The sequence below is a fragment of the Lacerta agilis genome, chromosome 1 (genome assembly GCF_009819535.1).
Source record: "Lacerta agilis isolate rLacAgi1 chromosome 1, rLacAgi1.pri, whole genome shotgun sequence".
In the NCBI taxonomy this organism is placed as follows: domain Eukaryota; kingdom Metazoa; phylum Chordata; class Lepidosauria; order Squamata; family Lacertidae; genus Lacerta; species Lacerta agilis.
The window spans coordinates 47,381,608-47,407,244 of NC_046312.1; the positions used below are offsets into that span (position 1 = coordinate 47,381,608).

The 25,637-nt window shown below is 40.4% G+C and overlaps 1 protein-coding gene across 1 annotated transcript in view; it reads right to left on the reverse strand.

The window, feature by feature from the left end:
- The window catches only part of FUT8 (fucosyltransferase 8), an 86,466-nt gene that overhangs the window by 13,171 nt on the left and 47,658 nt on the right, over positions 1-25,637 (reverse strand). Inside the window, exons 5-6 of the mRNA XM_033147816.1 lie at positions 25,034-25,148; positions 16,203-16,440 (exon numbers count right to left, since the gene is read on the reverse strand). Coding sequence (XP_033003707.1) covers positions 16,203-16,440; positions 25,034-25,148 — 353 coding nt within the window. The remainder of the gene's footprint in view (positions 1-16,202; positions 16,441-25,033; positions 25,149-25,637) is intronic.

A 25,637-nucleotide genomic window follows, 5' to 3' on the forward strand; every position in this document is an offset into this window, starting at 1 on the left:
AGGAGATATAATAGCCATCTTTAAATATCTAAAGGGTGTCACATGGAAAGCTTGCTTTCTCCTACTCTGGAGGGTAGGACCAAAATCAATGGCTTCAAACTACAAGAAAGGAGATCCCAACTAAAAATTGGGGGGGGGGATTCTGATTGTAAGAGCTGTTCAACAGCAGAACAAACTCCCTCCTTCATTGGACTGTCCTTCATTGGAGGTTTTTAAGCAGAGGTTGGACGACCATCTGTCATGGAAGCTTTAGTTGGGATTTCTGCACTGCAAGAACTAGATGACCCTTTGAATCCTTTCCAACTCTACAATTTTATGATTCTGTTATGTGTCAAAGTTTTCTCCCCCTAAAACATACCCCCAGCAGTTTTCTTCTCTGCAAGAGTTACTTTGGGTCCACAAAAGAGAAGCAAGTGGGAGGTAAGTGGAGACAAAGCACAGGCAGGAAAGGTTTGGGCATTTCTCCAGCTCACCCCAATATGTTTTGAACTCCCCCCCCCAACACACACTTTATAGACATTTTGATGGTGGATCTGATTCCGACACATGTATATTTGGTAGTTTGTAGACACAATTTAAAACTGAATATTGCACCTAACACACACACAAACACACAATTAAATTTAATGAAGAATAATTAGATTTGGAATTCTCACATGAAAAGAAGAATGGAAATAATTACATGAGAGAAGTGACGCTAATAGTAGTGTGCAAGAAGAAATTTTAAAGAATGAACTGAACATTCCCTAACCACAAAATTCAATGCATTAACACTCCATTTGATTGATTATTCTCTCTCTCTCTCACTCACTCTCTCTCTCTGTGTGTAAAAAATCTAATTCTAAAAGATCAGTTATTTCAGTAGATTAAGGTTATTTAACTCTGGTCTCAACAACTGATTTCCAAGGAAGGTTCTCTTAAAGTAAAATAAAACTGGTAATTCAAAAAAAAAAATGTTACCACTCTCTGAATGTAAGATAAACTTGCTTATTCTGCAAAAAAAAAAAAAACCAAAAAAGCCCACCATGGATGAAGGCTATATCTACCCAATTAAGGTTTCCTCTCAAGCCTTCTTTTGATGTAATCAAAACAAAAACCTTCCACATTTTGCATACAGTAGGATAACTGCTACACACTGCAATCCTCCAAAGGGTTTCTGAATCACTGTAAAGTCAGAGCACTCCTCGGTCTTCATCTGTCTCTTTGGACTTTGGTCTGAAGTATGGAAATAATTGGCTTCATGGGTCCTTAAGTGCTATTTAGGGACTTAACGTCGAGGCAGCCAAACAATATTGATTCAATTTCTCACAGTATGAGAACTTCATGGATGCGCAAGTGTCTTGAGGACAAAAACACAAGACATACCAGCAGCAGAGGACGCTTGACAGCAGGCAGAGCTGGGGACATCATGCCATATTTTCAGCAACAGTATAAAGCTAAGTTTGGTGTACAAGCAGAGATGTATGAACATGCCTCAATCCATTCCAACGTTCATTCACACTTTGATCTGGTATTTTCCATTCCATGGCAATTGGTTTATTTTGCACAAGTCTTTCTTCTGTTTTGTCATCCTCTGGTGTAGAAATATACATATTTTTTCATATATATCATAGCACACAGGAAACACGCAACTCTCAGCAGTCAAAATATATTTACAAATCAATTACTTTCCCTGTGTGTTATCTTTCAAAGTTAGTGACTTTCCAGAGGGGGTAGCCCTCCTTTGTAGCAAAATCAGTTATTCTTGTGGCTAAAGAGCCACAAAAATAATGGATTTTGCCAGAAAGGAGGCAAAGTTAATGAACTGGCTAATGACAAATCACCAGGCCACCTATGGCTGCAATTCTATCCAAGTATATTAAGAAGGAAGTACCATTCAGTTCAATGGGGCTTACTCCCAGGTAAGTGGAGTTAGAGTTGCAGTCTCTTTTGTACATACAAGTTCTATTTATTGCAACATTTTATTTCATAAATTTGTATTTTATACAGAAAGCAGTCCTATACAGTGGAACCTTGGTTTTCAAACGCCTTGGTACTCAAACAACTTGGAACCCAAACACTGCAAACCTGGAACTAAGTGTTCCAGTTTGCGAACTTTTTCCAGAAGCCGTGCTCCATTTTTGAGTGTTACACTTCCAATTTGAGTATCACACTTCCATTTTGAGTGTTACACTGAAGTCTGTCTGTTTTTGCCATTTCTTTTGCGTTTTTGTGGCTCTTGTTTTTGTGACTGTGTGGAACCCAGTTTAGCTACTGATGGTTTGATTGTGTGACTGCAGTACATTATTTATTGCTTTCATTTTATTGATCAATGGTCTTGTTAGATAGTAAAATTCATGTTAAATTGCTGCTTTAGGGGTTGTTTTTTAAAGTCAGGAAAGGATTACTCCATTTTGCATTACTTTCTATGAGAAAGTGTGCCTGGGAACGTTTTGGTTTTGGAACAGACTTCCGGAACGGATTAAGTTTGAGAACCAAGATACCACTGTATGGGTAAGCAGAAGCATAATGCTCGAGCTAATTCACGTTTGGCAGCTTTCAATCCTTTTTAGTGCCAATGTATTCTTGCCATGTGAAAAAGAACAACAATGAATTATGTGTTCCATTAGTTTGGATGCTATTAAATGAAAAAATAAAATAAAACAAATGTTTAAAGGGCAGGTGGGTGGTCAAAATGAGCAGTCAAATCTTGGTGGTTCCACTCACTTTGACAAAGAGGCTTGGACTTTTAACTGAGGAACACAGATAAAGTCTACAGGTAACAAAAAAGGTAACTTCTTTCCATATGAAAACAATAATGAACAATGCATTCCACTGGTTTTTAAAATTCACAGTAGGAAGCAGATTAATGCTGCAATCCTAACCCCAAAGAAACAAGTCCAACTGAGTTCTGATTAGACATGGTTAGGATTTCAGCCTTAGTGCATATACCAGTAGGTAGTATCTAGGAACAAACAACTTACACAATTAAATACTTCAGAAAAAAGAAAAACAATGAGGCACCCATTGGGACAGTGGCTATTATGCATCAGTGGGCATCTAAATGTACATGACAAATCAATATGCATACACATAATGTGTGCATATTTTTTTTAAAAAAATATTTTTGTTGTAGACAACTAAGGTTAAAAGCACCCCTAAGAAGAATCCATACCATGATGGGCATCAGCTGGGGGGGGGGGGGAGAAGGAAATCCATTTGAAAGGCTGTTTTCAACTGATCTGTCCAACATCCTTATGGATGCTGAAGGCCAGAGCTGCTTCACTGTTACTCTATATCAGGGGTAGGCAACCTAAGGCCCATGGGCCAGATGCAGCCCAATCGCCTTCTCAATCTGGCCGGCAGACGGTCCGGGAATCAGCATGTTTTTATATGAGTAGAATGTGTCCTTTTATTTAAAATGCATCTATGGGTTATTTGTGGGGCCTGCCTGGTGTTTTTACATTAGTAGAATGTGTGCTTTTATTTAAAATGTACTGTATCTCTGGGTTATTTGTGGGGCATAGGAATTTGTTCATTTCCCCCCCCCAAAATATAGTCCGGCCCACCACATAGTCTGAGGGACGGTGGACCGGCCCACAGCTGAAAAAGGTTGCTGACCCCTGCTCTATATGGAGATGAAGTACAATATACTTAACTAGGAGCCCCAAAGAGCTGCATGTGAAACTTCTGCTAGCACCAAAATAATAACTGACTACTACACAAAGGAAACACATAAAATTACCACATCCTAAAAAATGCCAATATAAAAGTACTCATTTGAAGGGGTGATTTACTGCCTGACAACTATTACTAAGATTTCTTAGCAGACACTGTAAATGATTATCTGAAAAATAGCATACTCCCAGAATCATTTATTCTTGGGCAGATAATGAAAAATGAAAATGAAAAAACACTGGCCTTCAGAAATAACACATATTCATTATACCACATTAACATGAAAAGGAAAATTAAATCTTAAAAAGAAGATGCTAGAAATAATTTATCATACTTTGTAAATATCAAAATAATTGATATAATACAGAGATGCAATGGTCTAATGAGACACATTCCCAATTGGATGTTGTGAAAGAAACAATTTAACTTTAGTATATTTCTCACCATGCCTACTGTTGGAAATAATTAAGATAGAAACAGAAAACTCAAAAAGTATTTGCAAATAATTGCTCCACAACATTAAGCAGGGTGGAATGGAAGAGAAATAATTATATCAAGACAGAAAATTGGTTAAAACAGCTACAACTTTATTGGTTACAACTTACATAGTTTGACATGGCATAGGGCAAGGATCACTGACAGCCAATCTGCTTACTGACAAAAACACCAATTCACTTGCTGGGGAAAACATAAATGGGTGGAATGCAAGTCCAGGTCTGCAATAGGGCATATGATGCCATCACTAAGAACATGGATGTGGTAGGCATGCTAGTCCCTCTGAGACGGCTCTTGAACTGACACCCAATATCCCATAAGGTAGTACCTTAATAATAAAATCATCATCATCATCATCAACATCAACATCAACATGGAGTATAAAGCTTGCTAAATTATAAGACAACATAACCAAATAACCAAGAAAGACACTGCTATAGGACAGGCAAAAATTCTGCAGCACCAACTGTATTGGTTGTCAGGAATGCTTTGATGGTGTTTCCTGCTTGGCAGGGGGTTGGACTGGATGGCCCTTGTGGTCTCTTCCAACTCCATGATTCTATGATTCTAACTGTGTGAATGCAGAGTGAAATTCCTTCCCAGCCCTATCAACTCCAAGACAAGATGAGAGAAAACATGGGAACCACACTGCAAAGGCATGGGCTAGACCTCAATCTATAGCCCAGCAGTAGACCAAAGTAAAATCCATTCATTCTGAAATACATTAGATGTACTTGCTTGCTCTAAAAATAAAATAAATAAAACCCTAGCTCCAGTGCAACACTTTGTCAGTGCAAAATGGCTCAAGGGGACAGTGTTATTGAAAAAAAGAAGGACAGCTGAGTGGCAGCTGCCCTTCTTTTTTTCAATAACACTGTCCCCCTGAGCCATTTTGCACTGACAAAGTTGTTTTTCAAACAACTGCAAAATGGTTCTAGGTATGTGGGTATGGGTTGATGCGGGAGAATAGAGATGTACTGCTTGGCACAAGTGATGCCACTGAGAATGGCAAATAGACAGCTGCAGCAGCCACACACCCACACCCACACACACACACACACACACACATTTTTAGAACCAGTGTTCATCTTCCTCCAGGGAGGACAAATTAGTTTTCCTAAATGCAGACTTAACCAGAAGCTACAGTGGGATAGCAAAAGTGTATGCACATACACTATGGACAACAAGGAATCCACAATGTTCTCCCACTTTGAAAAGTGTTAAATGTGAAATTCCTCACATTTTTTAAACTTCTTTGGACTAGGAGCTAAATAGCATCTGCTATCACAGAAATGAATTCCAGAATGAAGTTATCCAGGTAATTGATCTTATTTGTCCATCACACTAAACCACAACTTCTATCAACCTCAGCCAACCTATCCATCAGTCAGGGGATGATGGGAGTTGAGAACAAGTGAGATGCTCCTCTTTTCCTCTTTGACTCTTATAAGTATTCTGGTTTAATTAAACTGCAGCTTGCCATTAAATCCAAATTTGGTTTGAGATCCTGATTAGTAAACTGACATTAAGCTACAGCAGGGGTGGCCAACTTCTAAGAGACTGTGATCTACTCACAGAATTAAAAACTGGCAGTGATCTACCCCCTTTTTGGGGGGTTCATGCAAAAGTTGTTGAGCTTCTTTGGGGAAGAGGAAAGCGACATTGAGCTTTTCTTTTTAGGAGGGAAAGCCCTATTTTTGGTGGTTCAGGTCATTTTAGGGGTGCAGGACAAAGATGTTGAGCTTTTTTTAGGGGGCCCAAAGTATTTTTAGCTTCTTTGGGGGCAGCCACTGATCTACCGGTGATCTACCACAGACGTCCAGTGATCTACTGGTAGATCACGATCTACCTGTTGGACATGCCTGAGCTACAGTATTTAAACTTCCAAATCAAACTAACCTAACATTAACACCTGGGCTGGCAGAGCGCTACAGGAAGCCAGGAAAATTTAGAACTGCCCAGTGAATGCAATTACAATTTGTGTGCAAAGCACATACCACTTCAGCACCTGTCCTTATATACACATAAAGTTTTTCTTGCTCAGGGGCACATTCCATGACATTTAATAGCCTACACACAGTGGGAGAAAATCCTCAGAACTTGGAATGTGTGTGGTGGTGGTGGTGGTGGTGGTGGTTGTGTTAAGACACGGCTGATGCTCGACTGGTAAGAAGAGCTTGTTTCCATTTAGAGTGAAGAGGGATATTCAGAGAGTGGAGAACTCATATTTCCCAAGTGCCTCTCTGGGGTGAAAATGTGGTTGGCTCTCATTATAGTGATAAATCTAGATAGATTTCTTTCTTTCTGAAGCTCAAATTCAGCAATTTGTGCTATGATGATATCAGACACAGACATTTCATGTAGCTTTCCCCTAATAAGGTCCCTGTTAAGAATGTCATATTAGATATTTCTGGCCTCACTATCCTTATTATGACATTGACAACTTCATGTGACTTGTCAGGAAAGGTGTCTCCATGTTCTAGAATTATCCTTCATATTATAAATATTGGTGAATACCCTGTGGAGAGTAGCAGTGGAGTCTGCACAGAGTATTTGGGAGAAAGAGGAGAAATAAATTTGTTTGGTCAGGGTCTGGGGTTCATTTACTTTTCATACTGACAGTCACTTTTACATCACCTAACAAAGTGTAAGTACACAAATCTTTTAGAACTGTCCAATTTCCCCCTCTGCCTGTTTTGGGCCTGGCTGCCCATTAAATAAAGTGCAGCTGGAGGCCTTGAGCTAGGAGCCTTCTCTCAGCTCATGCTGCAGTGCAAGGACCTATGAGCTGGTGGCGAAACTATTACACAGGGTTGGCTTTGGGCTTGGCAGTAGCTGAAGCCCCACATAGTCCTGATAAAACATGCATGCAATTGCATTCAGGTAAACAAACAAACAAACAAACAAACAAACAAAATTTAGGATATTTTAAGAAATCTGGATTTTAAGAAATCCTTTGAGGGTTCAGATAATCAGGTTGGGAGTACATGCTTCTGCAGTAAAAAAATTTTTTTAAAAAAGTTACATGCATCCTGAGCAGTAGCTGAAAAATACAATCTAGTCAATTATCCACTGAATTAATATCCATTAATTGTCATGGAACAAGTTTTAGTTTTTCCATGGAACAATTAGACCACTATTATTGAGCACTAATGGAAAAGTGTTTCATTCCTCTTCAAACTTAATTGTAATTATCACATCTTACTATTGCTGTAAATTCTCTTTGGAATATTTTAACAAGAACATTAATGCACTTCCTACTGCTAGGAGTATGAAGCTTAAATCTTCTTTCTTAATGCTATTCAGTCATGATGTATACTTCTTCTCATGAATTTTTAGTATATACAAGCCTATTGGAGATTTAATCAAATCGTGACTGTATGCTTACAGGTTCACAGCACAATCCTATATATGTTGACTCAGAAGCAAGCTTCATAATGGTTACTGGAGCTTGCTCCCAGGAAATCTGTGTATAGGATTATGATTTAAAGTGTTCCAATGCTGATTTTCTGATTGATCTTTAAAACAATGGCAGCATTGCAAGTGTGTGCTGCTGTCTATCTGCACAAGATCTTTATACATACTATACCTGATTTATACTTTATGTAGGACAGTGAGAACTCTTCTACTGCTTGCCACACTTACATAAGAAGAACAGGAATTGCAGACACAACCTTCATGCTAAGAATTATCACTGCAGAGCACAGAACTTCAGTCAAATTATGAGATGCTTCCCTCTTGTTAACCTATTCAATTGGAGAGTCCCATTATGTGAATAGCATGATTCACATAATGAAAAGCTGGGGGGGGGGGGAGAATCATAGAATCATAGAGTTGGAAGAGACCACAAGGGCCATCCAGTCCAACCCCCTGCCAAGCAGGAAACACCATCAAAGCATTCCTGACAGATGGCTGTCAAGCCTCTGCTTAAAGACCTCCAAAGAAGGAGACTCCACCACACTCCTTGGTAGCAAATTCCACTGCCGAACAGCTCTCACTGTCAGGAAGTTCTTCCTAATGTTTAGGTGGAATCTTCTTTCTTGTAGTTTGAATCCATTGCCCCATGTCCGCTTTTCTGGAGCAGCAGAAAACAACCTTTCACCCTCCTCTATATGACATCCTTTGATATATTTGAACATGGCTATCATATCACCCCTTAACCTTCTCTTCTCCAGGCTAAACATACCTAGCTCCCTAAGCCGTTCCTCATAAGGCATCGTTTCCAGGCCTTTGACCATTTTGGTTGCCCTCTTCTGGACACGTTCCAGCTTGTCAGTATCCATCTTGAACTGTGGTGCCCAGAACTGGACACAGTATTCCAGGTGAGGTCTGACCAGAAAGCATAGGAGCTCCAAAACCAACACTGCAAGTCCCCCCTTCTCCATTGCTATTAGAATGTCAAAAGAAAATAATCCAAAGTGTACCACTGTATCAACACACATAAGGGGAAGATCCATGGGCAACTTTGACAGATGAGTCAATCACCTGATGCCATTCATACTATGTCAGGTGCTTCAAAGTTCAAACTGCAGCTTGAACTCAAGCCAGGAATACAAAGAATGAATTTCTTTTTATTGTCAAAAAACAGGCAGCATTTCTGTTATATCTGCTTTTAGCACTATGGGACCACAGAGCTAAGATCTGAGAAAAGTCTGTGCCTGCTGCCTTTTAAAGAGGAGACAGAGCCTTCTCTCCAATTTTAGAACTAATCACATAGCATTAAGATTAGAGATAATCAATTATTTGCCCCTGATCATAATGCTTAGATTGGCGATAACAGATCTGATATCATGTCACAAGAGAACTGAGGGCTGTAAGATGTGGATTGTCCAAAATGACCTAGCAGGACACATTAAGAGGCTTGGTGGGCCCAATTAGACTTGTTGGCTATATTCCCTACAATTGATCTACATGAAACACTTCAAGAGCTTTGATATTCATGAAGTGTTTCCTGTAATTATTATCAATGTAAAGAGTACTTGACATCTAGTACCAGATACAGTTAAGTCTACCTGACATTTCATGTCCAAAAAGTTCAGTCCAACACATAATGACATCAGTGAAAAGATCAGAGATAAAGCCGTAAGTCATTTTGGTTTGTTTCTAGCATACAGGTTGGGAAAATTGGAGGGTTGTGGGTGATCACAGCATGTATTACTTCACATTGTAGGTTAACAGGCATTCCATATTAGAATAAGACCTTTATTTCTGTGACAAGAGCTTGGAAGGTCAACATTCTGAAATTAGCTTTTAAATTAGCTTTTCAAATCACCTAGATCATGTGACTTAATATATCTTGTACATCACTATTCAAAATTAGCTGACCCTATAGACAACTGGAACCTTTACCCCTTTTACTTGAATGGGTAAGTTCAAAATCCCTGAACTTTCTTGCTGCATTTCATCATAAACCTTTACAGCATATTTTTTTAAATAAGATGTGCCATGCCCATCTGGACCCCACCACAGTTAGGGGTGAAGATGCATTAATTTGTATAGGAATATTCTTATATTTTTCTGTTTTCTGCTCCATGGGGCTGATAACATCTGTTCCTCCTTCATGTCTCATTCTATTAGCAGACAGTCAAGATTTTACTCTATACATTCCCTTTTATTTACAATATTTTAACCACTATTTATAAAAAGATTCCTGTGTGATGTGAACAAAACTCATTTGCACAACCCAAGCAACATTTAAAACCAGCAAATGTAAGACAAAAGGAAAATCTGAAATCTGAAAAACTAAAGCAGAAGAGGGCAAAATTCCCAAAATCTCTGAATTGAGCTAATATCCAGTAATGTATTTGAATTCAGATGCAGAGGAACAGAATGTGGGAAGAGTCTGCTGGGAGGTAAGCTGCAGGTATAAGGAGGGTTCAGCACCTCCATCTATACAATCCTTTTACTCTAGCAATCAGATTCTAACCTACCAGTTTGATTATTTCAAATAATTTACAATATATCCTGTTCTTCCTCCCCAAGGATATCAGTGCAGCATGCCACACAAATTGAAAAACAAAGTACCACCAAACTCACAGCACACTACAATAGCTTAGAGACCTTAAAGACTTAGAATTGTTGATGGACTCCCATATAAATATACTTGTCTTTCTGGCTGTTTTATCACTTAAAGTTGATCAACAGACTCATCTAACCATAACTGTTGTCTTTTCAACTCTCTAGAAATACCCAGCTTGAACTTCATAGGAAAAATCCCAAGATTCTTTGCCAGAAGAATACAAAGTGGGGTGGGGGTGCTACCTCATTAAATGCTGAAGGATTACTGTCAAATACCCTATTAGAATTCATGCTATTTCCCTTAATACTAGAAGTGATTTAATTAGCCTCTGAAATACACACAATGACTAGTGTACATAAATAGAAAAGACATCAACAATGGCACTTAAAAATAAAAATCCTCTTAATACACAGATAAACCGCTTAATTATTTTCACACTAGGTAACTATATGAATTGTTTCATCCATTCCAGGCTTTGAAGATATTTAAATAATTACTAATCAAAATTAATTAAAAATTTCCAACAGGGACAGTTCAGTTCATTAGTATGAAGATAAATGCACTACACTCTGCTTGATAGGAACAAACAATTTAGTAACTGCTATTTAATGTCACTGACTGCAAGTTATCACAATGAAAGAGCACTGCATAAGGAATATAAATACTAAAACGTATTTTAAAGGAGTTCTGAATTTTTCTACTTTGCATACTTAGTAGAAGGACCACTTAATACCATATCATCAATGGCAGTGATTGAAGCCTGGCACAGACTCAGGGGAGCTGGGTGTCCTTACCCATGCGACCGCCAGCACCGTTAACAATCTCAGCCAATTGCATAGTGCTCTGGGACGTTCCACCAAAACTTAAATTCAAATTGGCCAATTGTGGTTAGTCTAGGGGGAATGGGTTTGGAGGAAGACCTGGGGGAGCCTGCTGTACTGTGAGTGGGCAATATACTCTGCAACAGACCATGGGAAAAGTTTTGTCCGGAGGCCCAGACATGGACTAACAGGCCATAAAACTTCCCAAATGGCAGCCTAGCAGGTCTTCCCCATTTGATCTGCATCATGGGGGGATCCTTTAACCCAGGATCGACCATAATGGGCAATCAGTAAGCAATCAGGTTAGGCTGATTCAGGATACATATCAAGTGCCTATTGCCAAAAGCCTTCTTACATCTTGTAATCAATAAGGTTGTGGCCATTTTAATCCCAAACTGTTACCAACTGTTGGTAATTGCACATTGTTGGCCCCCAGTGAAGCCGGGCTCACTGCCTCTGAACTCACAATGCACTTGTCTACATAGAAACAGCAAAAGGAAAACTAATGGAATGTGCATTGGCATAGAACGTTATAGCTATTTATTATGTGCACAAATTAAGTTGAAAAGTTTTATTACTTCAAAGAAACAGGAAGAAAGAAGTTAATATATTTGAATATGAACACTTTGCTTTCAGAGAGCAGCAAAACGCAATCCCACCCACCCCCACATTTTGAGGTTTTCCTTGCAGAATAGATTTTGGGCGACAAGAGCTGACGGGAGGAAAATATCTCCCACTCAATTCAATGGAGATGAAAAACACACTTTAAAAATGCCCCCTGCACTGCCGGGCACATTGTAGAATAAGAGATTGGGGGTGACCCTAACGTTACACCTAAACTCAATCACATCAACTCCAGACAGGAAATTTCAAATGACAGTGCACACAGCAGAAGACTATCACTTTCTGGATTCAAGTTGGGTATACTTGAAGCTCTGGTGGTGGAAGCTTTGGCATTTCCCACAAAAGTCTTGCCTCAGAACACAGAGGAACTTGAGCACACTGAAAACATTTCTCATACTAAAACGTTTCAAGGTACCCTGCTTCAGAACTCCAAACACAAGTACTCAACATAACTGGGGCATCTTCCTGTCACCATTAATTCATGCTAGACTTTCTTAGTTGTGCAAAGTAAGATCTTCAACTATGTGTCCTTATAAGGTTAGGTTACTGCAGTGTTTTTCAACCTTTTTGGGGCAAAGGCACACTTGTTTCATGGAAAAAATCACGAGGCACACCACCATTAGAAAATGTTAAAAAATTTAACTCTGTGCCTATATTGACTATATATATAGTAATTCTCTTGAATAGGAATCAAATAAACACAAATCTACCTCACATAGGAGGCAGCATGTTGGGAGCACATGCCCTGCTTTCAAGCTTATTTCCATTGGGCTACTGTGAGAACAGGATGCAGGAGGGGGGCAGACCTTTGGTCTGATCCAGCAGCCCAGTTTTCTTATGGAATTAAACAAGAGGAAATGAAAGAGTCGAATATTTGCTACGAAAGAATGCCAATGAGTTTTATGCTGGCCACACACAGCACTGATGCTGAGAGATCTTTATCAGCCCTAAGTGCTGCGTGTCATACCTTGCATAGCTTCAACAAGGTCTCCAGTTATAGCAGCAATTCACCAAAATCAGAGCTAGGAGGACAGCCATAAATAGATAAGTAGAAAAGAAAGCTGAGTTTGGCAGGCTCTTCAAATACATATTGCCCTGCCCCAAGCCATCATTTTAATAGACGACAAATAGGAAGGCAACAACGGGTTAATAGTGCTTGGAGGGGCATGTTTTGCCCTTTATCTGCCGCCTTTCTTCTACTCTGGGACCCCGGCAGCTCTCCTTGGGGTCCCTCAGCAATCCCCACCCCCCCCCCGCATTTGACGGTCTACTTCGGGCAGGAGCAGCGCAGCGAGCGAGATGTTGGGGGGGGGGGTGTCCGCAGCCCCGGGAGAGACAGGCCTTCTCCCTGCGCTCAGGTTGCAACAGGCCGCTGGCTCTTGGGGGATCTTGTTCCCTTATTGCACGGGCTGCGAGGCGCTTCGCCATGGCTGGCGGGAAGCCCCTCCGCCCAGCTGCTCCTGGCGCTGGAAGCTCTTCTATGCATCCCTGTCGGGCCGGGCAGCGCTGCACAGAATCCTCAGGGCGAGAAGCCCGTTCAGGAGGGCGCGCATCAAGGAGCGCTGCCTGTTCCCACCGGGCCCCCGTCCTCCCCACAGCCACGCCGGTGTAGAGGCAGCGAGGTGATCCCCCGGGAGAACCCGCCGGCTGCCTCCTCCCCCGCGCCCCCTCCTCCTCCTCCTCCTCTCAGGCGGGCGCTTGGCGAGGCTGACCTCAGGTGCTTGCGCGGGAGAGGGGACGGAGGGCTGGCTCCTCCCGCCGCCCGGGTCCAGCCAAAGGCCAATGAAGAGGCACCGAAAGTAGGACCGGGTAGCCCCTCGCGCCCCCGCCTCCTCCCCCTCGCCTGTCCTGCCGGACCCTGGCCGCAGCTGCAGCCCCCTCCTCCCTTTTGTGTGTCTTTGCACACTGTGTCCCTGCGCAGCCCGAAGCGGGGAGGGGGGTGAAGAAGAAAGAGTCTCCCGGCGGGCGGGCGCGCTGGCCGGCGAGGCAGAGAGAAGCCATTCGGCCCTCTGGACGGACGGGCGCGCTGCTGGCCGGAGGAGGGCGATGCCCCAGAGAGGCTAAATGGCGCCCCGACGGAACCCGCTCGCCGTGGAAATTTGACATAAAAAAAAAAAATCTTTCGAATTTTTTCAATTTTTCCCACGGAACACCAGGCAACATCTCGCGGCACACTAGTGTGCCGCGGAACAGTGGTTGAAAAACACTGGGTTACTGTTAGGCCATTTTTGGTGCAAAAAATAAAATGTTGCTCAGGTTGCATCACAGGGATTGAAGAATACAAAACTGAACTACGGTAACTGCTAAGTTCTACTCTTGTCAGAGGGAGAACACCTAAGCTTCTCTGTCCCTGATGTTTTTGGTGCCAACACAAGCTCAAGCCACCATTTGCTCTCCATTAGCCCTGGTGAGAACAGAAGCCTCTTTCCAACAGGCACTAACCCAAATCACTAACAAGCAAATCACAAACAAGAGCGAAATGTTATCAGTCTGAAATTATGAATTCAATACAAGTTGCATGTTGATCACTCACTCCAAATCATCTTTAAAATGAATCTCATTCTCTCTCTCTCTCTCTCTCTCTCTCACACACACACACACACACACACGTGTTTATAACCTTACATGTACTGATGTTTCGCAGTTGGAGGATCCTGCAGTCTAATTCAGAGAGTCGGATCGAACCTGAAACCAAACCTGGAAACCGGTTCAGAGAGCGTTGTTTCAGAGAAGCAGCTAAATCCAACTCAAAAGTATCTCAGATTCCTTGACTCATATTGAACTTCTCGAAACAAACCAGTAAATGGCTCAAAGTAAGTAGTTCCTTATCAAGTACTCAAGTAGTGTAAAAAGGTGTTTCTGAGAGACTTCCTGCAACTTTGGGCCAAATTACACGCAATGTTCAGGCTCATCCACACTTCCTTTTGTGCCGTGTGTCTAGGCAAAAGGTTCCAAGTCTGTCTGATTTATTTATTTTTTGTCCCAGCACTTTCCCCAGGAAACCCCACATTTTACCACTGAATTGGAGCAAACAGCAAATGACTTTTTCCTCAGATTGCTATTTGTACCAATTCAGTAGTAAAATGCAGGTTTCCCCAGGTTTCCCAATTTGATTTAAGCCTCCACTCTGGCTACTGGTCAAAACAAAAACAAAAAGACTCCCTTCAATTATGGATGGAACTATGTAGCTAATATCACTTTGAAGTGTGGCCCTAAATAAGAAAGAAGGAACAAGTCAGGATTCTAGGACTGCAACATTTGTTAAGGAGAAACGAAAAGCTACAAGTCATCTACCGGGTAACTAAAACATAGATCAAATTGGAACTCTTATATACGCCAGATAAAGTATTCAGTGTAACTGATTTTCAGCCAAACACCTGGTAGTTCAGATGATAACCCAGAGCTACTTTTTGAACAAAAATTCCAAGAGGAGGAGAAATTTCATCACAGCTTTTTATCAACAAGATCAATCTCTGCAGAAGTAAAACTATAAAGTATGGAGAAAGCACAATAAAATCAGATCCAAACAAAGATCAGACAACCAAGATGTTTATGCCTGGTATATCTAATATGCTTATAAATATTTACTATGCCATACCAGGCTGAGATTCCTACCCATACCTCTTAAACTGTTTATATATAAACAGCTCTCAGCAATGTATTTCTTTGGTGCAATAAGTGACCCTTGTTTTGATACAAATGAATACAGAAAGGCTCTCGCCATTGCCTTTTGGATTCCAGCCAACATGCCTAATATAGCTATTCAGTTAGAAAGAGAATAAGGGTTGAAGGCTAGCCTAGATACTGTTGATAACATGACTGGCTACCAGCCAAAGTTATTTTTATTTTTATTTTTAAAAACCCAATGACACAACATTCACTGATGGTACACATCTTCTTTTCAAATGATGTGACCAAAACAAGGGATATCTCTTATATGCTCATCTGTGAGCTTCCCAAGTTTATCTGATGAACCTGAGTTAGAGCATTGGACTTCAGTCTTATCTTACCAGGGTTAGCTTCATGAAACAGTACCTTAGATCATTAAAAAAAATCTCTCCATTCTCTACCCTTTTGACCAGTAGATTATCTGAATTGCTATGAGAAGAATGATACTACCCAGAGTAGAAGGTCAAATGCTAAATAAGCAGACTTTTGCTTGTTAAATGGAACATCCCCCTTCCTCTCCTCCTCTGTGCCCTCCAAATCTGACTGAAGGGACTCCTCAAACCTCTGAAACAGATTTGGGGTGTGTAGGGAGAAGAAAAGAAGATTTGTTTCGCAGGCAGAGAAGTCCATTCACACACTGTTGAATACAACTTTCTGTGTCTGAGCAATTGATAAAAACATTGGAACAGCCAATTAAGCCTGGGGCGGCGATCTGAAGAAATTCTTGAACCACCTGATAATATTCATTTTTCTTCCCTCCATTGTTTTTCTTTATTTCCTAACATAAATTATCTTTCCTCTACAATGGAAAGGCAGACTGGGTCCCAAATGATAATTGGGACTGAAATGTTATCAGATTTCTCTTAACATGCCCCTTATGCAAGAAAGAAAAATAGCTGCAATGAAATGGGACTTACCTGACCAGTGCCCAGTAGTACTTCCTGATCTGTCTGTGCATGTCTCACTCACTGGCCTAAAAACAGTCTCCCAGCCTCCAGTAGCATATCGCCAGTTCTGAGACTCCAAAATTAGTGTCCTTTGAGTACCATATGCAATCATGAAGCAGTAGACTACATGATGAAGTTGGCAACCATAACCACAGCCTTTGTTGATATTACAAACTAGTTTCTTGGCTTTGCTACAATCCTTAGGGTTCTACAAATGAGAAAGTAGACATGAAGACATTATAGACACAAAAGAAATATTTTTTTCAGAGCCAATGAGAACTATCATAAATTATATAGCAATTATCATAATTCATATGCAGATACAGGAATAGACTTCTGCTCTGTCAAAATTTTATGCACATTCTTCACTAAGCTAATATAAAATAAAATGAATTTATGATTTTAAATTACTGTTTTATTTCTGAATTCATCAGAATTATAACTTTTGGTCTCAATGCTCACGTGCCACCAGTATTGCTTTCACAGTGGAATGTTCTCCATTGCAGATGGCTACTTTCCAAATTTCTTAGCTTGCTTCAGTGAACATGCATAACCACCCACCCATCCTACTGCAATTCTGCCTGTATTGTTAACACTAAACAAATGTTAATTGTTTGTATGTTAATTTTTGTATATCAAGGACAAAGAAACAGATGTATGAATAAAAAGACAAGTCCAGGAGAACAAAGAGCTTTGTGGCTTAAAGACTAACACATTTATTGTGGCATAAGCTTGAAATTTGTTAGTCCTTAAGGAGTCTCAAGAATCTGTTCAACAGATACAGACCTGGATAATACCCTCTCTGGAGACTATTACAATGGAAAGTCCAGGAGAGTAGTAAAACATACATGCACATACTAACATTCTCTCTCACACATGCACAAATGCAGATGCGCACATGTGCATGCGCTCACACACACACACACACACACACAGGCACATCACAGTTTTCAAAAGGGATTTTAAGAATCTGTTGTATATTGGAGGGGATTGCTTGAGTTTGTGGTACAACATGAAGTGAGAATTGGTTTAATCAAAGATGAAGTTTGATCAAGGAGACCGATGCTCAAAATCCCAATCCAACAATGCTGAGATCAAAGTTCTCTGAAAAGAACTTTTGACTTAAACTTGACAGTGCAAAACTCCTGAACTGAGGTCATTTTGTTATCTCTCCCTTCCCCCATTATTTTAGTGCTGTTATTTATGGAAACATAGATCTTCTCAGCAGCCACTGGTGCCATTATTTTACCCAGAATGCTTGGAAACTGCATCATTTGAAAGCATCGGGGAGTGGGGAGTTAAGTGACCACCAGCGAAAATGAGGGGAAGTACCACTCTTGCCACAAGTTATGTGCTCCCTGAAATTTTGAAGACACCCCCCCTGCAATTGCCCAAATCCACCATTTGTGAATGGGTTGGCATTACCATGCAAATATAAGGCTCACTGCTTGACCTTGAGCACATTACCATCTTTCAGCCTAACCTAGTCTAAAACACTGCTATGAGAATAAAATTGAATAACAGTTTTCTGGGGAAGGGCAATAGAAAAGTTTTGCTTAAACTTCAGCTAAAAGTTTTGCAGCTTTTTTTGCAAAGGGAAAAGCCCTGGGTTTTGGGGGGTTGTTTTTTTTTTGAGGATCAGCTAAAGGTTTTGCAGCTTTTTTTGCAAAGGGGGAAAAGCAAAGCTCCTTTTGCAAAGGGGGAAAAGCAAAGAGGAAAAGCCCCATTTTTATGGGGTTTAACTCACATTTCTGAAAAATCTTAAGGAAAGAGAGCCCTTTCTACAGTTTCCAGACAGATAATCTAATCAGCCAGTCACATGTCCTGGGAAACAAACAACATCCTTCTGCAGCACATTCAACAAAGGAGGGCGGGGCTGAAAGGGAGCCGGGACTCTTATCTCTCTCCCGATCTCTTGCTGATCAGCTGCTGAGCGGGGTCCTTTCAACACTCCCTTTTCTCTTTGTAAAATAAAAAGCATAATCTGCTTTTGGCCCCTGGGCAATTCAGCTCCAGGGACCACCATTTGCTCCATAGGATGCACAGGTATTTCCCCTTACTTTTTAGGAGGAAAAAAGTGTGTCTTATGGAGCGAAAAATAGTAATAGTTCTGTCTGGTTTGGTTTCCCAATGCAAGTGAACTGGAGTACAATATTTGGATTACTAGATCACTCCAAAGCAAATCAGGACCAGATTTAGATCAGGCTTTGAATGGGGGGGGGGGCACTGCAAAGCCCAGCTCCCTATGCCTTCATAAGGCTTGACTACCAGGTGCTGAGCTATGTCCAGAAGTCATATCCCAGGAAATAGTGTTCACTACTGACCTTGATGTTACCCTGTAGGTGGTCTTGTAGTTCAGTGAAGTATGAGGTTGGTGTTGGTCATCAACACTATGGGCTCTGCCAGTAATTAGCATGTATTCAATAGCTATGTTTTAGCTGCTGCTGCTTGTCTATGGTTTGCATCCAAACTGAGTTCCACTTTGACAATAGGACTTCCACTTCCTGTCCTCCTCCCTGCAGCCTCCCACATATTTTAGAGGGTGGGGGACCCTCCACAGCAATTCTGGGGAAGCACGTGGTGCTGTAGGGGGAGAGGAGAGGAAGAAGTCCCATTATCCAAGCAGATCTCCATTTGTGCGATGCTGGATTCAACTTTTTTATTATTATTTCTAAAATTTTATTCTATTTCTTACTGATTTTAAATGTCACTAGCTGCCCTGAGTGGTGAATAAATGAGATATGATTACTGTATAATAAAATTAAATACCAACTGCATCACTTCAAAGTTAACTTCTTTTTCAGGTTAACTTCTTTTTTCAGGTATCAGATATCTAACACTACTCATTGAAATGCTAAGTTTATACAGAATGCTTTCTCCCCCTTTAAACAATTTAAGAGAAATGCATGTTTTTGAATGATCATGTATTACAACAGCAACAGGAAAGCTCTGGCCTACAGACCTAATTAAGCCTGGCAAAGATGCCAATTTTGTTCACAAGGCTGTTTCCCTCAATGCATGTCTACCTGTTCCACACCTGACATCAGATGTGATATGAGGTGGGGGGCGCAGGTGAAGACACAGCTGCCAATGCACAATCAGGAGCATTAAAAAACATTCCAAACTGTGCATTTGCAAGGCAGGCTTGCTGTCAGCGCTGATGAGCTGATCAGCAGATCAGCAGTGAGAGAAAGCCTGTTGGGATCAGCTTCGCTACCAAGTTCCCCATGGTTACTTCAAGCCTTGGCTTTTCTTTTGCTGCATAATTTGCTGTGCTACAAAGGAAAACTGGGTTGCCTTTTGTCATAGTAACATCAGGTGACTGACAGCTGGGCAGGCTCTGGCCAGCTGCTGAAGTAGTACACCAGGATTGGGGGAACCCATGATCCAGCTCACTGACTGTATCTAGTTTTCAACGTGTTTTAAGGTATTCTAATAAAAAAAACCTCAAGTAAAGCTTTTAGATTATATGAAAGCAGTTCAAGTAAGCAGACTTGAACATTTTTCTAATATTTTCTAATCAAAATTTTCTGCTCAAATGCTACTTTTCAGATCTTTATACAACACAGAAATTAACATGTATAGGTTCAATTTTATTTACTGAATACAAATGAAACAAACACACTCTGATAACCATTTGTTTAAGGCACTGGAAACTTTACAAATTCAAAATTCTGCAGAGAATGTACATTACGGTACTTCAGTTTTGCAGGAACTCAGCTTAATGAAGAGAAAAAGAAGACTTTTAAATTGTATCTGACACTGCTCGTGCCATACAAACAATATAAGTGAACCAGGGGTGGCATCTGCTAATGGAAGGGAAGAGGAGGAAATTCCATGCCTCCCTGTACTCTGTTCAAGAAGGTCCCCTGACTCTCTGGAGCTGATTTTCAGGGGCACTGGAGAGAGACAGCAGAAGGAAATGGCAAAAAAAAAAAATCCTCTTCCATTACCTGATGCCTCAGATGGAGCACTTGCATTGTTTGATTGCTTTGGTCCGAGCCCTTCCATGTGCACAAGGATACCAAATGGATTCTATCCATAATGAATTGATATTGAAGTAAAATTGAGCAACTGGAATGGTCACAATCTTAGCAAAATATGAAATCAAGTTGTAATTAACTTTTATGCCAGCTCAGGCTGGCAATATATTTAACCAAAAAACAAGTCAGGAAAACAAGCCTCTGAAGACAGCAAGTCAGACCCAACCAGCAGTGGCAACAGACAGAATCGCTCTGGTGAGTGGGATTGTTATTGATTAATTTTTTATATTGTCCTTCATTCATAGATCTCAGGGCGGTTCACAGGAATGACCCCACACCCTGGAGAGGAAGCAGTAGACTTTCTTGGATACCACCACCAGGAGATGTCACCCCTAACAGAGGAATGTCCTTTAGCCCAATCCAGAAACAAGAATTCACAGTATGATTTCCATTTTTTTTTCAAGCGATCATCCCTAGAAAGCACTGCTCTATTAAAACTGGAATGTTAGCATTTTTCAATTGCTTTTATCTTATCTAAGTACTTTAAGGAAAATGTATTACATGAGTTGTCTAGTGTCTTTTGAAAACTAATGCACTTCAATTTTTTACATGGTCACAATTCAATAGAACTGACTGCTTTGATTAGAATCATGAGGCAGAATTTTAGAGATAAAATTTAAATTACCACAGATGTGGCAAAACCAAGTTCAAATTGCTTGCATATTATACAGCTTAACTGTCTGCTGATTTGTAAACATTTCTATCAAGATGCAAACTGAAATGGTACTACAACTTCCAACAAACTGCCTTAAGAAATATGCAAAATATTCCCAAGAATGTGATAAAGTTCTCTTTTTTCAATTGTTTACTTTAAATTTTAAAATGAGGTGCCAAATGTACAACATGTTAATATAAAGCAGCTACAAGTCTATTAAAGCATACATTTACTAATGATTTATGGACAATTATTTGGCAAATTTAACTTATATGCAGAATTCATCATGCGAAAGGCAGGACTGGATGCATCCCAAACCGGAATTAAGATTGCCGGAAGAAATATCAACAACCTCAGATATGCTGATGACACAACCTTGATGGCAGAAAGTGAGGAGGAATTAAAGAACCTTTTAATGAGGGTGAAAGAGGAGAGCACAAAATATGGTCTGATGCTCAACATCAAAAAAACTAAGATCACGGCCACTGGTCCCATCACCTCCTGGCAAATAGAAGGGGAAGAAATGGAGGCAGTGAGAGATTTTACTTTTTGGGTTCCATGATTACTGCAGATGGTGACAGCAGTCACGAAATTAAAAGATGCCTGCTTCTTGGGAGAAAAGCGATGACAAACCTAGAGAGCATCTTAAAAAGCAGAGACATCACCTTGCCGACAAAGGTCCGTATAGTTAAAGCCATGGTTTTCCCAGTAGTGATGTATGGAAGTGAAAGCTGGACCATGCTTTTGAATTATGGTGCTGGAGGAGACTCTTGAGAGTCCCATGGACTGCAAGAAGATCAAACCTATCCATTCTTACGGAAATCAGCCCTGAGTGCTCACTGGAAGGACTGATCCTGAAGCTGAGGCTCCAATACTTTGGCCACCTCATGAGAAGAGAAGACTCCCTGGAAAAGACCCTGATGTTGGGAAAGATTGAAGGCACAAGGAGAAGGGGACGACAGAGGTTGAGATGGTTGGACAGTGTTCTCGAAGCTACCAACATGAGTCTGACCAAACTGCAGGAGGCAGTGGAAGACAGGAGTGCCTGGCGTGCTCTGGTCCATGGGGTCACAAAGATTTGGACATGACTAAACGACTAAACAACAACAATTTGGCAAATTCTTAGCATTACTGATTTTTTATGACTTAAGCATTAACAACAGACAGTCTCTCACGTTGACAAGTCCTGTGTAAAGACCTCCACACCCCAGCCTACCTCACTGGACCCACAGCTTCTCAGTCCTCTGGACCGTGGCTGCTCCCACTTTAGTCCTAAAGCAAGTTTCCTAAAAATGCAATTACTCAGAAGATCCATTAAGTTCACTCTGAGGTTAGTGGATATAAGTTTGCCACTTTAGCTATATCATTCCAGAATTGTTTAAATATGCACATGTAAAGATCAGCCTCATTTGGAAAGTCATGCTCCCCCAGGAGATCATTTTGCCCATTGTTTTAGTCTTGAACAGGGGTCAGCAAACTTTTTCAGCAGGGGGCCGGTCCACTGTCCCTCAGACCTTGTGGAGGGACAGACTATATTTTGAAAAAAAAAATTAAAAATGAACAAATTCCTATGCGCCACAGATAACCCAGAGATGCATTTTAAATAAAAGGACACATTCTACTCATGTAAAAACACACTGATTCCCAGACCGTCTGCGGACCAGATTTAGAAGGCGATTGGGCCGGATCTGGCCCCTGGGCCTTAGTTTGCCTATCCATGGTCTTGAACCTAAAAGCCTTCCTTAAAACGTTCTTCTACATGAAAAAACTAACAATTCCTTGGGGACATATTATTACTCCAAACCAAATTCCAGTGTATCTTGGGGCAGACTCCCCCAGAAAGAATCAATAGACTTCTGGGATTTTCCTCCCCTGGACACTTTATGTGTACAGATGAAAGGTTGTTAAGTGGTTAAATGTAGTGACACCATTTACTACTGTGTTGACAATAGCCTAGCCCAAGGACTATGCCGTGGGTCTACTTCTATGTAAATTCTGCAATAAAAAGTGCAGCTAGGGTTCATTTTACCCCATTTCATTGGAAGAACACTCTAACCAATAAGATTTTGTTGTCTTTGTTGCAACAGACAAATACTGTTACCCTTCTGGAAACTGTGGGTACAGTTTTTCATTAAACACACTATGGATGAGAAGACCCATCAGAAACTGCAGTAAGTTGTTTCTAGTTATATTAAATCAATACAAAAGGCACTATACATATGCCACACATCCTTTTTATGAGCACAACCATCTAATCTGCTGAATGTAACATCTTGTTTCTTTTCTGCCATTTATTCTAACTCTTGTTTTCTTATTACTCAGTAAGGCAGAATGGGGAAGATACGGTAGTGCCTTGGAGTTTCTATCTACTCCCTGAAATAAGGCAGTGCAAAATTTACACAATGCAAAAGAATGTGAAAGCATTCTGATCCCACAAAAATGTCAGTATTTACCATATATACTTGAGTATAAGCCTAGTTTTTCAGCACATTTTTTGTGCTGAAAAAGCTGCCCTCGGCTTATACTCAAGTGAGGCAGGCGGTCCCAGCCTCCTCTGTATAACACAAGGGAACATTGCGCTGTGGGTTAAACCACAGAGTCCTAGGGCTTGCTGATCAGAAGAATGGCGGTTCGAAACCCTGCGACGGGGTGAGCTCCACAGCAGCAAAGGAGGAAGAGGAAGGAGCAGCCTAAAGGGCTGCTTTCGGGCTGCTCGTTCCTCCTCCTCTACCACAGCGGCAAAGGTGAACCGGCTTATACTTGAGTCAATAAGCTTTCCCAGGTTTTTGTAGGGAAATTAGGTGCCTCGGCTTATATTTGGGTCGACTTATACTCGGGTATATACGGTACATTATATTAATACCAATATACTTCAAAAATACCAGTCTGCAGACATGGCTGCCACCTATATGTTCCTATTTTGTTTTCAGGTCATCTTCCTTAAAATTGTACGGTCTTAAAACAATCTCTACCTGCAATAATGTATTATGGCCTATTTAAAAGGGTCTCTAAAACCAAGCACTGATCTAGGAGCTATGAAGGCAGATGGGGTAACATGCTTAACTACCACAATATCCCACTGAAGACTAATAGCTGCTTCCTACATTATTTTCAGAAATGAGTTTTCAATATTGCATAGTAAGTAAAGGATTGTTCAACCTTTCATTTTGCTTTCAAACGCCATTGCATTAATTCAGCAGTAGAGAACCTAAGGTCCTCCAGATGTTGCTGGAGTACAACTCCCATCATACCTGGCCATTGGCTATGATGGCTGGTGCTGGTGGGGATTTGGGAGTCCAACTACATCTAGAAGGCCATGGGTTCTGCACCTCTACATTAATTTGCTTCTCAATATGTGTACCAAGGCACACATACATACACACAAATATACCTCTTTTTAAAATAATTATACATACTTTTTCTGATTAGAACTAATCTCTATGTCAGAAAAAGCACTACATGAAGTGTCTCTAAGGTCGTGTTTGAATGGGCACTTCCTTCTCTCTGGCAGTAGTATCATGATTTTTAAAGATGTCACCAGAAAAGTATTTGCCATGGGACAACCAAGCATAACATCCTGGATACTATGGTCACTATGTCCTTTACCCATAAAGATAGTGGCTGATGGGCCATGGACTTATGGAATTTGCATATGTGATTCAATCCAAAAGAACATACCTTACAAATTTCCCTCAAAGCCTGAGAAAAAAATGTTATCTAGATAAAATACTGAACAGCCAAAGAGATTTTCTTTTTTAAATTAATTTAATAAAACAATGATAAAACCAGAAAGTATATTGATGAAAGCAATTTTTCATAGCTAAGTGACTGAAAATGCACTTCGACAGAAATTGAACACAAACAGCAAATAAATTTGATCTATAAAACTTACCAAATACTCTCTTATTTAATGTCGAAACACTTATTAAATAAACTAATTTCATTATTTTAATCACTGGTTGCTTTAACCCTGATAAATACACATATTTTTCTGGTGCCTTATGTACTCCCAACTGCTCTATATTAGCGTGAATTAACCGTTCTTTCAGTAAATCCTACTTTAATTTCTTTCTATTCAAGGACACTTTCTCCATAATTCTTACCTGAAGATAAGTTATTCTCCTCTGTACCAGCTCTGTCAAATCTTTGGCTTCTTTTTCTCGCCAATCACCTGCTCCATCTATTTGACTGAGGTAGTACAAATCTGTCATTATTGACCTGTTTTTTTAAAAAGGAAACAAACAACCTTAGTGGCTAACTTAACTAATCAGAAGAATCACTGACAAAATGAAGACTAAATGCTGATTATAAGATCTTAAAATAGGAATTTTAAAAAATTGATTTCCCTCCACTTCCAGGGCCAAATATCTGTATGTGCACATGCCATTCACCTTCAATAAATTTAGCAATCTCAAACTGATTTAAGCAAAATATTTGAACAGTTTAGGGATGAGAAAACCAAGCTCACACTGCACAGACAGAATTGGAATTGATTTCCCCATAGCACCAAAAACAATATTCATAATACAACAAATCTTCTGGTGCAGGAAGAGCAACATAATAATCTCTCTTGAAAGCCAAAATGAGTTGCTACCATCAAACATTAAGAAAATATGCATATAGGTTTAATACACAATCTCCCTGCTGTTCAAAGTATTGTGAAAAGTTTTCAGTTTACAGATAGCAGGCAGAGAGGTGGACTAAAAA